The 16,520-nt window shown below is 43.7% G+C and overlaps 1 protein-coding gene across 1 annotated transcript; it reads right to left on the minus strand.

Annotated features, from left to right (window-relative positions):
* Positions 1-464: 464 nt before the first annotated feature.
* On the minus strand, positions 465-5,376 carry LOC140070261 (serine/threonine-protein kinase Sgk2-like). The gene is made up of 8 exons (XM_072116612.1): positions 4,716-5,376; positions 2,999-3,159; positions 2,639-2,889; positions 2,392-2,454; positions 2,163-2,301; positions 1,868-2,059; positions 1,657-1,783; positions 465-1,504 (listed from the first exon to the last, which is right to left on the minus strand). Coding segments are annotated over exons 1-8 (1,596 nt in total). The 3' UTR covers positions 465-1,502.
* Positions 5,377-16,520: the final 11,144 nt, after the last annotated feature.

Genomic DNA, 16,520 nt, shown 5'->3' on the forward strand with positions numbered 1-16,520 from the left:
CCATGACCGTCAGGTGAATAAGGGGATTGAACCCTTCCATGTGTCTGCCATGGCTGTTGGATGAAGGTGCTGATGCAACCTTCTGTCAGTCCATGACCGTCAGGTGAAGAAGGGGATTGAACCCTTCCTTGTGTCTGTCATGGCTGTTGGATGAAGATGCTGATGCAACCTTCTGTCAGTCCATGACTGTCAGGTAAAGGAGGGGATTGAACCCTTCCTTGTGTCTGCCATGGCTGTTGGATGAAGGTGCTGATGCAACCTTCTGTCAGTCCATGACCGTCAGGTGAAGAAGGGGATTGAACCCTTCCTTGTGTCTGCCATGGCTGCTGGATGAAGGTGCTGATGCAACCTTCTGTCAGTCCATGACCGTCAGGTGAAGGGGATTGAACCCTTCCTTGTGTCTGCCATGGCTGTTGGATGAAGGTGCTGATGCAACCTTCTGTCAGTCCATGACCGCTAGGTGAAGAAGGGGATTGAACCCTTCCTTGTGTCTGCCATGGCTGTTAGATGAAGGTGCTGATGCAACCTTCTGTCAGTCCATGACCGCTAGGTGAAGAAGGGGAGAGAACCCTTCCTTGTGTCTATCATGGCCGCTAAGTGAAGGAACAGCTGATTCCTCCAGTCGGTCCATGACCGGTGGTTGAAGTAGTAGACGCTTCTTTCTATCAGTCCATATTTGGTAGATGAATTAGCATCCACTTTCTTCTTTAAGTCCATATCCGGTAAGTGAAGTAGCCGTAGCTTCCTTCTGTCACAATCGGTAGATAAAGTCATTGCCACCATGTTCATAGATGAGCTGTCTAGATGGTTACATAGCAAGCATAGTTAAAAGAAGTTCTTCGCTTTTAACCTAATAATGACTTGCTATGTTGATCCAGAGGAAGGCGAAAAAAACCTCTGAGGACATTTGGTTGGCATGTACTCACATCAGAGGAAAAAATTCCTTCCTGACCCCATATATGGCGATCGGATTATATCCCTGGAATATTGGTGCTCGAATCTATGTGGATGTTATGTGGTGGAAGACTGGTCACATCGACTTTGTTCTTTAAGTCCATATCCGGTAAGTGAAGTAGCTGTAGCTTCCTTCTGTCACAATCGGTAGGTAAAGTCATTGCCACCATGTTCATAGATGAGCTGTCTAGATGGTTACATAGCAAGTATGGTTAAAGAAGTTCTTGGCTTTTAACCTAATAATGACTTGCTATGTCGATCCAGAGGAAGGCGAAAAAAACCTCTGAGGACATTTGGTTGGCTTGTCCTGATATGAGAGGAAAAAATTCCTTCCTGACCCCATATATGGCGATCGGATTATATCCCTGGAATATTGGTGCTCGAATCTATGTGGATGTTATATGGTGGAAGACTGGTCACAATCGGTAGAAATGTCACAATCGGTAGAAATGTCACAATCGGTAGAAATGTCACAATCGGTAGAGTAGCCATAAAGTAAATTCTTCCAAGATGTTACTGGAGCGGGCTGGATTTTATCAGCCATTTACTCCTGTAAAACACAAAACAAATAATATCTAAGTATCTCCTTATTATCTGTATAACTGTGTATATGGTGGAGGGGGTAATAATGGTTTGAATAATGGAAAACATGTGTCTATATGTAACTGCAATGATCACACTTTGGATGTGTCTGATACTTACAGTCCCATTGGAATGGTGGGCGGCCTTTGCCGGACTCCACGTCGTCCCAGTCAATTGTGTTAAAGAACGGGTGGGATCTGGTGGACGATGTCATTGCTATACGGTCACGTGGAGATTTGCACAATAGCTGGAAAATGAGAGAAATAATGAGATATGATATAATGTATGATTTCTATATAATCCACCCAATGTTATCCTTCTTACTACTCACCCCTTGGATGAAATCGATGGCATGAGGGCATGTTCCCGGGAGAAAATCAGGGACATCTTCCTGCAGTGACCAATAGTAATCCTCCAGTGAGCCTTCGCCATAGAACGGCTGATCTCCTACGCTCATCATATAGAGGATGACGCCAAATGCAAACGAGTCCACAAGATGATTATACGGCTCCTCGTCCAGCACCTGTAAGACATCAGTCAGGAGATAAGGTAGGGTCTACACACACAGCGCTATGAGGACCGGCCTGTGATAGCACATGGCTTAGTAGTTATATGACGTTCCTTACCTCTGGGGCTATATATCCAGTGCTGCCTGCAATGCCTGTGGTGGTGTCTTCCCTAAACACATTTATTGCCGAGATGCCAAAGTCAGCAATTTTAATGTGTCCGATGTCATCAAGGAGAATATTTTCAGGCTTCAGGTCACTGCGGAAAGAAAGAATTTATAAAAATAAACATCTCCCATAATGTATGTAATATAAGGAATCACAGGAGATAGATTTATGTCTGACTTACCGGTGTATGACGCCGTGGTCATGAAGATATCGGAGTCCGCAGTACATCTCTGCCGCAAAGGGTCTGGGGAGAAGAAAGTAGATGATAGATCAGCGGTGACGTCCGTGATCAGTGACAGAACATACAATAACACGTGTCCTACTCATGTCTTTATATTCCTCCCTAGGCCCCGTTCTATTGGACCACAAAGACTCCAGATTTTTAGGATCTTTTCCTCAATGATTCAACCACAATATAAGAAATGTACCTTGTTGTCTGCATGTCAAAGGGCATCCATTCCATCATCAGGCCGAACAGGTCTCCTCCGGCCATATAGTCCATGGCTATGATGTATTTGGTGGCTGTCTCCATAGATCCCCGCAATGATATCAGGAAGCGGCAATCAGCTCCAATTCTAAGAACTTCCAGTTCTGTGGAGATTGTGTCCTTGATTTTACTCTTGGACATGATCTTTACGGCCAGCAGTTCATCAGTGATGGGATCTGATGCCAGGACAACCTGAAGGAGAATGATAACAGATCAGATTGAGAATTATAAGGAAAAGTACTGGATTTTTTATAAAGATTTGTGTGAAGAATAAAAGTGGATTCATGTTTTGGCCACTTACCTTTCCATATGCCCCCTTTCCAAGGTCTTTCTGAAACTCAAGATTGTTAACATCGAAAGGTCTTATGGTGTTAACAAGTTGTGTTGGTGTCTGGGGTCGGGCACTGGGAAGGTCTTCCGCTGGCATGGCCGCTATGTCAGAGTCTGGCTGAGCGCTTCCATCTGCTGAGATAAAATAGGAGATTCCTTATTACACTAAAGTCACCTGCAATTTTTTCTTTATATAATAAACTGAAAATCTCTTTTTACATATAGTCTTCTTATAGTGAAAGTACATTAACCCCTTACCGACGTGTGACGTAATAGTACGGCGCATCAGGTCCTGGTGCATGGAGAGGGCTCACAGGCTGAGCCCTCTCCATAGCCATTAGGTCTTTGCTGCATATTGCTAGAACTGATTGTGTGCTTTCCCTCAGATCACCGCAAAGTTGCCAGCAGCTCAAAATAGATTGGTGCGCCGCCATCTTGCTGAGGATCGTCACTCCATGACAGCATCGGGTCTTCCGAAGACCTGAAGCTGTCTCGTTTAAACCCTTTCATTACAATGTGCTGTCACCGGAAAATCCCCATACACTGCCATACTGTAGTATGGCAGTATTTGATAGGATTGATCAGACAACGTAGGGTTACAGTACCCTAGGGAGTCTGAAAAATAGTCAAAATAAAAATTAAAAAAAGTTTTTAAAAAGTAAAAAAAATAAATAAATAAAAAAAACCCTAAAAATTCAAATCACCCCCCTGAACTGATATAAATTTAATTTAAAAACGGTAAAAATAAAAACAGTAAAAATTATAAACACATTAGTTATCGCTGCATCGAAAAATGCCCGATCTATCAAAATATAATAACACTTTTTCGCTGCGTTTAACCCCCTAACGGAAAATAGCGGCCAAAGTTGAAAATGGAACTCTTCTGCCATTTTGAAAAATACAACATAATTGATAAAAAGTGATCAAAAGGTTGTACAGTCCTATAAACTATAATAGCAATGAAAACTTCATCAAAAATTGCAATATATGACACAAACCCCAAACCGAAGTATGAAAAAGTCATTGGTGCCAGAAAATGGAAAAATCCCCCCCAAATTTTTTTACAGAAATTTTTTATTTTTGTAAATGTATCAAAACATTATAAAACCTATACAAATTTGAAATCCCCGTAATCGTACCGACCCAAAGAATAAAGTAGCCTTGTCATTTTGGGTGCACAATGAAAACTGTAAAATACAGCCAACAAGACTACGGCGCAAATGCGTTCTTTCACTATTTTCACTGCATTTGGAATTTTTTTCCCGCTTCCCGGTACACGGCATGAAATATTAAATACCTTCACTATAAAGTGCAATTTGTTAAGCAGAAAACAAACCTTCACACGGCTCTTTACGTGTAAAATTAAAAAATGTTTATAGATTTTGAAGGTGGGAAGTGAAAAATGGAAATGAAAAAATAAAAAAATGTCAGGTCGTTAAGGGGTTAATAATAACTTTAAAACAAATCCTTGTTGCCCCTAGCAACTAGGATTAGAATCAGACCTAAGATTCCATTTTAGAATTTAGAACTCTCTGGAATAATGGAATCTGATTTGTGAGTTGTTGCTATTGGAAACCAGGGTATTTTTAATAGATCTCTAGAATTTAATTTAGGCCTAATACATAATATAAAACCAACTACCCCCCTCTGTCCCCCAGTTTTATATTACTCAGTGATTTCCATCTTACCTGGTTCCAGGGATGCGTTGGGTGCAGAGACAATCTCTGAGCCTTTCTTGCTCTCTGTGAAGGACGTGTTGATGGCTGGTGACCCGGATCTTCTTAACGCTCCATTTCCATTAATTATGGCTTTGGCATAGATGAGACCTCTCAATCCTTGGACAACCCAATCTCTGTTGTTCCTGATTCTCCTCTTGGCTGCCTCTCTCTGTAGGTTTGGAGTCTCTGGACTGTGGGATCTGGTGAAAGAGACATGTTGTGGTCTTACTTGGAGAACCTCTTCCATCTCTAACTCTGAGCTGATATTTCGGAGTTTCTTGAGGATTGAGTATTTGTTCCTCCTCCTTGAAGCAGGGACCAATTCTCCAAGTTTTTTCATGCTGTTGAGAATGGCCCTGTTAAGGTCTTCATCGGCAGAGTGAGATTCCATCAGGTTCTCCATTTTCCTTTTCTGTGCAAGGATTTCATGTCTCTTGATCTTTCGGGTCTTCTCCAGATCCAGTCTTTTGTATGCCATGTTTGAGTCATCAATGTCCACATCAGTTGGTGGACAGTCCATTACCCATAAGTTGAATAATGGTTCCTGCTCTTCATCAATTCCTCTCCTCTGTAATAGAACCCGATCTCTTTGGGCTCTTCTCCGTATTTCGGATTTTGCTGCAGAATGCATCGTGATTACCTCACCCTTGGGAGTCTGTAAGGTAATGATTTACTACAAGGGGTGACAGTGGGATATAGAAGGTGGTGGTGTCATCAAATCTTCTATGACATCACATATTTCTATTGTGATGACCAGAGCTAAGGTTCCATGCCATGGGTTACCATGACCCTCCATGAGGTCATAGTATTGGTGTTCTAGAATGTTCATTACATGTGTTACTATGGTGTGTAGATGGAGATATGATAGATAGATAAATAAATAGGACAAATGAGACAGCACAAACCAGTCCGTTAAAAAAATGAGAAGAAAATATAGAAAATATAGGAAAAATGAGACCGCAAATACCAGTCCATAACAAAAAGTGATGAGTTTATTCCATGCACGACGTTTCGGTGGTTACCACCTTTCTCAAGCAAAGGACATGACGTAACAGCCCAGTATTTAACACAATAGAGAGTGTCACATGATCAATTTGTACATCTGATTGTGATTACAGAAATACATATAAAAAACATATTTATTGTTACATATATAAAGTGCTAGTGCATAAAATATCTTCCATAATATAGTAAGAACATAGCAGTAAAGTGATAACAGTGTTTGCAGACTTCTTATTCAATATCATGTAAATGTGTGTGAACAGGTACCTAACGAAGGATAGGTGCGAAAATCTGATGCTCCGGCTGTATCTGCGGTAAAACACATGAATCCGCGTCTCCCCCATTATAATGTGCATGTCCGGAAGTCACCTTGCACATGCGCAGTGAAGAGAGGGGTATCGGAACGCCATCTTTGAAAAAGGACTACCATGTATAAATCGGCAGAATAATATTATATCTAATGTACATATGATATAAGTAATAAATTAATATTGGACCGAGGTGTGTATCCTGGGTATAACCCAGACGTAGGGTAGTACCTGTGGTGCCATGTCTAAGCAAAACTGTTGTCGATCCGTATTACACAAACAGTCGCGTTTAGCCGCAATTCACACTTATGCATAGAGCCAGACCATTTACATGGTGAGGGTCCAGATAGTGCGTGTCGCTGCGACAATAGCCCACCCACAACGTCCATACGCCCCCATAAGTTATAAAACAACATTATATAAATCACAAATGGGTTTAAATATTCTGACATCATTAAAGAGATATTTGCCTATAATACTAAGATGGCAAAGAAGGAAAAATGATACATGGATCACAAACGGAAAACGTCAGATCACAATATGTTCATCCAATTGTAGTGTCAATGTGTTCAGAATCTAAAAAGAAAAAGGAAAAAAATTTAAAATAATATAAAGTCACATTGTAAAACAGTAGGAGAATCCAGTAGGCTATAAAGAGATTGTCTACATCACACTGTCTGTTATATTCTACGTTTAGACCACCAGTTTGTGTCTCCATTGTAACTCCTTTTTTCTCAGCATCTTTTCGCTGTCACCCCCACATCACATCAATCAAAGGCAATTTCAATTGTCCGTCCATATGTCCCAGTTCGGCAAAATGTCTGGACATCTTTTCCGTATCCTGTATCTATGTTGGGTGAATCTTGTCTTAAAGTCTAGTGTCACCTCCCCAACATGATCCAGATCGCATAGACACCTCAACAAGTCCTTATTACAGTCCATGTAGTGTCTGATGTTATATACATTGTTACCATGTGTAAATGTCTCACCCCTTGTCATATATGACAATTGATACAAGTCCTACAGGGGAAACGACCTTTCTTTCTCTTATGTCCCCAAAGTCCAATTTGTGTCCGTGTCCCCATCGCACCAACATCAGATTTCACCAACTTATCCCTCAGATTCCTTGCCCTTCTGTATGAGAAAAGGGGAGGATTTGAGAATGCAGGTATGGGAGCACTGTCCCTATTTAATATAGACCAATGTTTCCTTAAAATTCTCACTATTTCTGGATTTTCTGAATCATTAAACGCGGAAACAAAAGGGATTCTATCAAGGATGTCCTTACATTTACCTGGTTGTAATAGTTCTGTCCGATTCTTTTTGGCTACCTCTCTCATGTTTTTAGCAATGACACATTGGGGGTAACCCCTCTTCCTAAATTTGGATTCCATTAATTCGAGATTTTTTTTTTCCAGAAACTGTGGTTCACTAGAAATACGTTTGACTCTCATAAAATGACTTAGTGGAAGAGATTCTTTCATGGATTTAGGATGGCTACTTTCAAAATCTAGAACATTAGTTCTGTCTGTTGACTTGAATCAGTGGTTAACTTTTCACCTGTGTTCTTCAAAAGGACGTCCAAAAATTAGAGCTCTTTGTCTAAATCGACCATAGTAAATTTGCCGTCTGCATCTACGGTGTTCAAATACCCTAAAAAAGCGTTAAGTCGTATCTGTAAGCCTGTCGAGAGGAGGAACACATCATCTATGTATCTCCACCACCGAAGTAAATGACTAAAGTGGTGAGACACATAGATGTGGTCCTCCTCCAGAACTGCCAATACAATCTTGGCATAAGCGGGGGACCATATTGGCCCCCATAGCTACACCTCGCAATTGCATAAAAAAATCATTGGTGAACAAAAAGTTGTTGTAGAGAACCAGATGCAATGGTTCCAAGAGAAATGTCTGTTCTTTATCCCTAAAGAAAGGATTTAAATTTTTTTTTTAAATGGCCTACAGGCCATGTGCATCGTAGATTGATGTGTATAATGAAGTTACATCAAAATAAACTAATCAAGTGTTTCTGAAATCAACTTACCTGGTCCTGGGCGATCCCCGATCCAGAGTGTCCGCCAGAATGCCGTGATTCAAGAAGATTGTGAGCCCCATATCCTGCATGTGTCGCTTCCCCGCTCAGGTCCGCTGGATTTCACCTTCATCTTCCTGGTGCATGTAAGAGCTTGGCTTGTGACACAAATTTAAATGTTGAATGCTTAGTCTGAATCCGTCGGATTGTCCGATGGCCCACCCCCCCATCTCTGTTGCGTGAAAGCCAGCGTAGATGTGCCAAAATCCAATCGCTTGCGACACATTCCCCGGCGTCTTTACTTAATTCAATTACAATTTAGAATTTACAAATCTGATGTTTTAGAAAAAATGGAATCACTACCGGACACTATCGGAGGGGATTCCAACGACTTATGTATTTTCGGTAGTGTATACAGCACCAGCGTAACAGGATGTTCTACTTTCAAATCCTTTGCCATATTGTCATTGATCACACCAGCTGGTAATGCATTATTTATAATTACAATAATTTTACATCCAGTATCAAATCTTAGATCCCTAGGTAGTTGTCTATACACATTTATATCCTGTAAATGTCTACGTATTTCCGCAATGTATGCTGATGTGTCCATGAAGACGACCGCACCACCCTTATCCCCCCTTATCCGTAGATAAATAAATGGGTAGATACATTAGGGGCCACAATTGTGACGGCTTGTATGCCTGAAAATCGTCTTACAAGCCGTAATTTAGTATCAATATTCGGTGCTGAGTCAGGAATTACGACTTCTGCACCCAATTCACCAGAAGAGGGGCGGTGTGGGCTGCCCCGCGCCTGTGACCTGCCTATAGCCTGTGGCTGTTCAGGTTCAAGCTATGGTGCTATTCTATGCCAGACCAAAGTGGCCGCTGGGATTTATCAGGAGGCTCCGCCACGTGCCAGGGGACGGGGGAGCATCATACACTGGCGCAAATTAGTGCAAGCTTATGATAAGTGTGGCACTATATGTATTTTAAATACCAGGCCAATATTAACTTCATATACACCCAGTCCCTCATCAATATATATAGGACCAGATTTATTATTAGTGTGATTGATGAAGACCAGAGCACAGTCTGTGATGCGCCTGAAGTGCATGAACTGTGAGCACTAGATTTGTTTCTGGTGCTTTCACTTCAACGAGTGTCTGACACATTTGAGTCGGGGTTGCCGACATAAATTTGGTGCACGGTGCGAATGTGCACCGGAACTCCCACTTACGTGCACAGTATTGCACAGCGCAGCCGTGATGCAATATTGTTGGAAACGCATAATAAATACACGTACAACAAGTTTGTACATATATTTATGTGCAAAGACCGACAGAAAGTTGGTGTTAATAAATCTGTGCCATAGAGTTATATAAAAAGAGCGGTAGATCCAGCACTCATAGTATAAGAACCTAATACTACGTTCTTTATTTCATCTTTTTAAAATATCTTGAGACAATAAATATAAAGTGCAAAGTATAAGCGTGTATCAAATAAAAAAATGTAGTAACCTACGCGTTTCGGACATTAGACATTTGTGTCCAACTCTTGTCCAACTCTTTTTGTATTCACTGCTGGAGTCTGTACGGCTCTCTCAGGATCCTGGGCACCGTTCACACTGGCAGAGGGGATCTTCAAATCAGAAAAGAATATGCCATAAAACTGGTAGGAATACATTGATAAATTTCCAATTTACACATAAAGTGAAAAAACTGTCTGCTTCCAGCCACCACCAGGGGGAGCTCAGTTTATAAAAATGAATACAGCTTCCATTGACCTAATTGGAAACTGTAAATTATCATTGTAAAGAAGGAGGAGATGAGTCCCATAATGGCAAGGGCTTCCCACATGGTAGGTAAGTCATTGCCTTCTCTTTACCACATGTACATATTAGTTCACATTGCGCATATCACATACATATGACAAATGCTAGAAGGTTAGTCAGCAACTACAGCACTGATAAGACACAGGATAAAGCAGCAACTAGCAACTTATAGCACACATATAGAGCATAAACACATTGCATATACACACACATGCAGTGCCAAATACAGACGTACTGCATATATACACACTATAAACCATATACACATACAACATATACACATCACATATACAGAATATGCACTTTACATATATGTTATATATACAGTATGCTGTACAATGTGAAGCATAATGGGGGTCATTTACTAAGGGCCCGATTCGCGGTTTCCCGACGTGTTACCCGAATATTTCCGATTTGCGCCGATTACCTGAATTGCCCCGGGATTGTGGTGCACGCGATCGGATTGTGGCGCACCGGCGCCGGCATGCGCGCAACGGAAATCGGGGGCGTGGCCGAACGAAAACCCGACATATTCGGAAAAACCGCCGCATTTAAAAACCGAAAAAGTGTCGCTTGGGGACCGCGTACCTTCACCTGGTCCGAGGTGGTGCATTCCGGCGCGATGAGATGACTTTCAGCGCAGCAGCGCCACCTGGTGGACGGCGGAAGAACTACCTTCTTAAATCCCGGCCGGACCCGAATCCAGAGCAGAGAACGCGCCGCTGGATCGCGAATGGGCCGGGTAAGTAAATCTGCCCCAGAGTGTTTTAGTTTTTCATTTCTCTTTTTGTTCATTTTCTACAAATTGTTCCATTAGGGTAAGTGTTCCATTAGGGTGGGTGAATCTGTTAAAATTATGCCCTTGTTTTCACGCGTCAGTGTCTTCTTTCAATCGGTCAATAATCGATCAGTATTGCTAAAGCCAAAAACAAGCAGGAGTTGATCCAGAATATGATCCAGAGATGAGCAGCAAATGGGATACTTGCATGTCCTCTGTGTTCTGTATCAACTCCTGCTTTTGGCTATCAATCCTGAAGCTTTTCATCCTTCTGACAGATGAAATGAAGGGGAAAACCAAACATAGTGGCAACGTCATGGAGTGGTGGAGGGTGAAAACAGCATTCTGAATATCACAGGGTGTTCCAGGAAGACATCGGTCAGTTGGCAGCAGCATGAGTAGGCTGCACAGTGGCACAATGACAAATTATGGAGGTGGCGGAAACATGGTAGGCCACAAAGTGGCACAATGATAAGAGTGTGGAGGTGGAGGCAGCAGAAGCAGCACAGGAGCCCACAGGTGGCAGCAACATGGTGGAAGCAACATGGAAAGCCACAGAGTGGCACAATGATATAGTGTGTAGGTGGCATCAACAGGAGCCCACATGTGGCAGCAACATGGTGGCAGCAACATGGAAAGCCACAGAGTGGTTCAATGACAGAGTGTGCAGGTTGCGGTGGCAGCAGAAGCAACAGTATGAGCCCAAAGGTGGCAGCAACATGGAAAGCCACAGAGTGGCACAATGATATAGTGTGAAGGTGGCATCAACAGGAGCCCACAGGTGGCAGCAACAGGAGCCCACAGGTGGCAGCAACATGGTGGCAGCAACATAGAAAGCCACAGAGTGGCACAATGATATAGTGTGAAGGTGGCATCAACAAGAGCCCACAGGTGGCAGCAACATGGAAAGCCACAAAGTGGCACAATTATAAGAGTGTGGAGGTGGCGGCAGCAGCAGGAGCCCACAGGTGGCATCAACATGGTGGCAGCAACAGGGAAAGCCACAGAGTGGCACAATTATATAGTGTGGAGGTGGCATCAGCAGCAGGAGCCCACAGGTGGCAACAACAGGGAAAACCACAGAGTGGCACAATTATATAGTGTGGAGGTGGCATCAGCAGCAGGAGCCCACAGGTGGCAACAACAGGGAAAGCCACAGAGTGGCACAATTATATTGTGTGGAGGTGGCATCAGCAGTAGCAGCAACAGGAGGCCACAAAGTGGCACAATGATAAGAGTGTGGAGATGGCGGCAGCAGAGGCAGCAACAGCAACAGGAGTCCACAAAGTGGCACAATGATAAGAGTGTGGAGGTGGCGGCAGCAGAAGCAGCAACAGGAGTCCACAAAGTGGCACAATGATAAGAGTGTGGAGGTGGCGGCAGAAGAAGAAGCAGCAGCAGGAGCCCACAGGTGTCAGCAACAAGGTGGCAGCAACAGGGAAAGCCGCAGAGTGGCACAATGAAATCGTGTGGGGGTGGCATCAGTATCAGCAGGAGCCCGCAAGGTGGCACAATGATATAGTGTGGAGGTGGCATCAGCAGCAGCAGAAGCCCACAAAACCCACAGCAGAGGAGGCCACATTGTGGCACAACAATGAAGTTTGAAATAATTTTGAATTCTAAGTATTCAATGTAAATTTTAATTTGTAGATTTGAGACGCCACATCCATAGTTCATTACCGTTTTCCTGAAAATATCAGGTCTTAGACAAAAAAGAACTGCAAAGGTGGCACCAGCAGCAGCAGGTGAGGTCAGAGGTGTGGAGGTGGTGGCAACATGTTAGGCCACAGAGTGGCACAATGATATCTTGTGTTGGTGGCATCAGTAGCAGCAGTAGCAGGAGCCCGCAAAGTCAGGGGCGTAACTTGAGGGGGTGCAGAGGTTGCGATCGCACTCGGGCACAAGAGGTTTAGGGGGCCCTTATGATGTCACTTTCCCATATGAGAAGACTATTACTATAAACCATACATTATAGTCGGGGGCCTGGCACAAACTTTGCACTGGGGCCCATCAGCTTCTAGTTACGCCACTGCACAGAGTGACACAATGATATAGTGTGGAGGTGGAATCAGTAGCAGCAGCAGCACAAGGAGCCCACAGAGTGGCACAATGATATAGTGTGAAGGTGGCATCAGAAGCAGCAGCCTGCAAAGTGGCGCAATGATATAGCGTGGAGGTGGCAACAGCAGCAGCAAGAACCTGCAGAGGCAAAGGTCAGTCTCTCCATATTACGGGTGGACAAGCGGGTTCTCCTTGGGGTAACGATGGCCCCCGCCGCACTGAACAGACGCTCTGATGCCACACTACTGGCCGGGCAGGACAGCTTCTCTACTGCAAACTCTGCAAGTTGCGGCCAAGCATCAAGTTTGGCTGCCCAGTAGTCCATGGGATCCTCTACCTGAGGTGGTAAAGTGCTGTCCAAGTAGGCCACCACCTGCTGGTGCAGAAACTGCTCCATGTCCTGCTGCTGCTGCTGCTGGTAGCGGCTACCCTCTTTACTAGGCGGGTGAAGGAAGTTGCTCAATAAGGAATCCAGACTTAAGCCGTGGTAATAGTAAGCGATCGATGACTGCCAGGAATCCCCCAGTCAGACCTGACAGAGGATGGACAATGTCGCACATAGGCAGCGGCCAACTGTGTGCTCAGTATTTCTCTATAGTATGCCAGTTGTTTCTCCCTCTCAGCAGCTGGAAAAAAGTCACCCATTTTTGACCGGTAGTAAGGGTCCAAGAGGGTGGAGAGCCAAAAGTCATCCCTATGCCGGATGTTGACTATTCGGCTTTCACTAGTTAGGCAAAGCAGCATGCTGCGGGCCGTATGCGCAAGTGACGCTGAGGGACTCCCGGCCTCCATCTCCACAGTATACTGCCACGCTGCTTCTGGGTCATCTGCCCCGTCTTCTACCTCCTGCTCCTGCTCCTCCTCTCCTGTCACCTGAGTAGAAAAACCACAAATTGCACCAGACTCTGCTTGTGCTCCAATGTCCTCCTCCTCCTCCTCCAGTTCAGCCCCCACCGGACTCATGTGGCCAAGACCTAGTCAACCATTCAACAACGGCAGTTCTGGCCTCACAGAGTCACCCCTGCTGCAACGTCCCCTTACTGTGCTGCCACCTCTCCCTGCTGCACCTGCCACCTTTCTGTCTGACATAATGGTTTATAAACTACGTGGTTTTCACAAGTAAATCTGGCTGTAAACTAGAGCCCCCAAGAAGGTACAGCAATGTGCGTTATACAGATACCCTACAACTGACACCCAGTGAGAGGTCCACAAATCACTACAGCAGCTGCATAAAGAAGTCGCTACTGCAGATGCATGAAAGTCAAACAGATTTCTTCCTATTCGATTTTGTCACTAAATAGAACTGCTATTTGGGGTATACAGATCCCCCTTAGAGAACAGCGAGGGATTGCAGCAAGAATCGTTACTACACAGTACAGTAGCAGCAAACTACCCCCTACATGCATTGTGAAGTGCCAAGATGGAAAATGGCTGGGTTTATAGGGCTGTGTGACATCACATAAGCCTGCCGGTCACTGATTGGCTTACTGGAGATGTCACCGGGGGTGTTCCTTTCTCCTTCCCAGAGTTCTCTGCCCCATGTAACACGTTGAGGGGGAAAAAAAACTTTGCTCCCGCGAATCAGCATAAACTTCGGCTTTGTGACGAATCAAATTTTTCCTGAAATTCTAACGGAAGTTAGAATCTTTAGAATCGATTCACCCATCTCTAATTGTAACCCTAATGCTTACCTTAACACGGATCCTAATCCTAATGCATGCCCTTACACTAATACTAATGCTTACCCTAACTGAAACACTAACCCTAATCTTAATATGCTTACCCTAACACTAAGCAAAACTCTAATCTTAACAATAACCGGAATCCTAATGCTCACCCTAACATTAACCATAACCCTAACACTAACCCTAATGCTTACCCAAACACTAACCATTATGCTAACGCTAACTCTAATTCTAATGCATATTCTAACTCTAAACTTAACCCTAAAGCTTAAAGAGGACCTGTCACTGCTTACTAAAGTGCTTAAACAAACGCCGCAGTGTAAGAATGATAGCATTACTGGAAACCTCGGTAACGCTATCAAACACTGCGGTGGAGTACAATGTAAACGCCAGACCACCTGCAAAGCTGTCCGGTGTATTCATGAGGGGGCGGTCCGTGACAGGTCCTCTTTAACCCCCGAATGTAATAAAACAATTTAAGAAAATGACCGAAAAGTGATGGGGCCTTTTTATAAAATGAAATCTGGAGGAGGACTGGATGGGATTATAGACAAATTTCCAGGACAATTGGAGCGATTGTTGTTCAGAAATGATTCAGAAACAAACTGTATTAGATACAGTGATGTACAGATTTGTATGCGATTCACATCCAGCTGCCAATATGATGATACTATTATACCTTATAGTCATAGTGGGCGGTGCATGCGCAGCGATTCCTTTCAGACAGCTGGCTGAACTTTATGCATCTTGTCAGCATAAGACAGATTCGGGGGGAAGACATGAACCCCTGGAAGCTACGTCATGGGTGCACAAACTTATTCATTTTCTATATAATGCCAGGACTGCCAGCTTTAAGGTGTTTGGGACATGCCTTGAGGCATCTTTTACACTGCATATATATCTGTATACTATAGCTAGAGACACTATAGCTGGGGAGGTAAGTAGTTAAAAAAATTCTACTGTTTTGGCTCTATACGACCCTATGCATCTCCATGGTAACCTACAGCAACCAAACCCTGCGTAGTCTGATCCTTATGTCCCATTTACTCCAACCTGTTCCAAACTAAGTGCTCACATCCATCCAATAGGTTACGACAAAACAGGGAAAATACAGGAGGATCAGACTCAGGGACGGATTATAGGTGGGGTATACGCGGCGCACGCCCTGGGACCCCACCGCTTTGCCCTTAAAGGGGCCCCCAACAAATGTGGGCGATTCGGGCAGTCGCATTAATATGAACTATAAATTCCCTGCTCTGCCATAGACGATCGTCGCAGGTATACAAAGATGGCGGTGCTCTGATGCTGACAGCGAAGCGTGTGACGGCATAGCGCCGTGACGTCACAGCACCACCTCCGATGTACACAAACTAACTGACACCTCAAGCTAGGGAAGGGAAGGAGGTCGGAGCGCATCGGGGGAATGATGGAAGGTGAGTACAATTTTATTATTTTACCTAGGACTGTATATATAAGACTGTATAAAGTTAGTTATTATAGGGAACTGTATATAGTTATTATAGGGGGTGTTTATAGTTATTATAGGGGCCTATATATCTATTAATTATAAGGGGACTGTATATAGTAATAGGGAGGCTGTATATAGTTTTTATAGGGGGCTGTATATAGCTTTTATTGGGGTCTGTATATAGTTATTATCGGGGGATTGTATATTGTTATTATAGTGGGCTGTATATAGTAATTATAGGGGGTGTATGCAGTATGGTTGTATACAGTGATTTCTAGTGGAGCTGTATATAGTGATTACTGAGGGGCTGTATATAGTGAATGCTGGTGGAGCTGTATATAGTGATTGCTGGGGGCTCCATTAAGTGATTGCTTGGGTAGCAGTATTTATTGATTGCTGGGAGAGCAGTATATATTGATTGCTGGGGGAGCTGTATATAATGATTGCTGGGGGGCTGTATATAGAGATCACAGGGGGCTGTATATAGTGATTGCTGGGGGAGCTGTATATAGTGATTGCTAGGGGGCTGTTTAGAGTGATTACTAGGGGCTGTATACAGTGATTACTGCGGGAGCTGTATATAGTGGTTGCTGGGAGAGCTGTACA

The sequence above is a fragment of the Engystomops pustulosus genome, chromosome 7 (assembly GCF_040894005.1).
Source record: "Engystomops pustulosus chromosome 7, aEngPut4.maternal, whole genome shotgun sequence".
In the NCBI taxonomy this organism is placed as follows: Eukaryota; Metazoa; Chordata; class Amphibia; order Anura; family Leptodactylidae; genus Engystomops; species Engystomops pustulosus.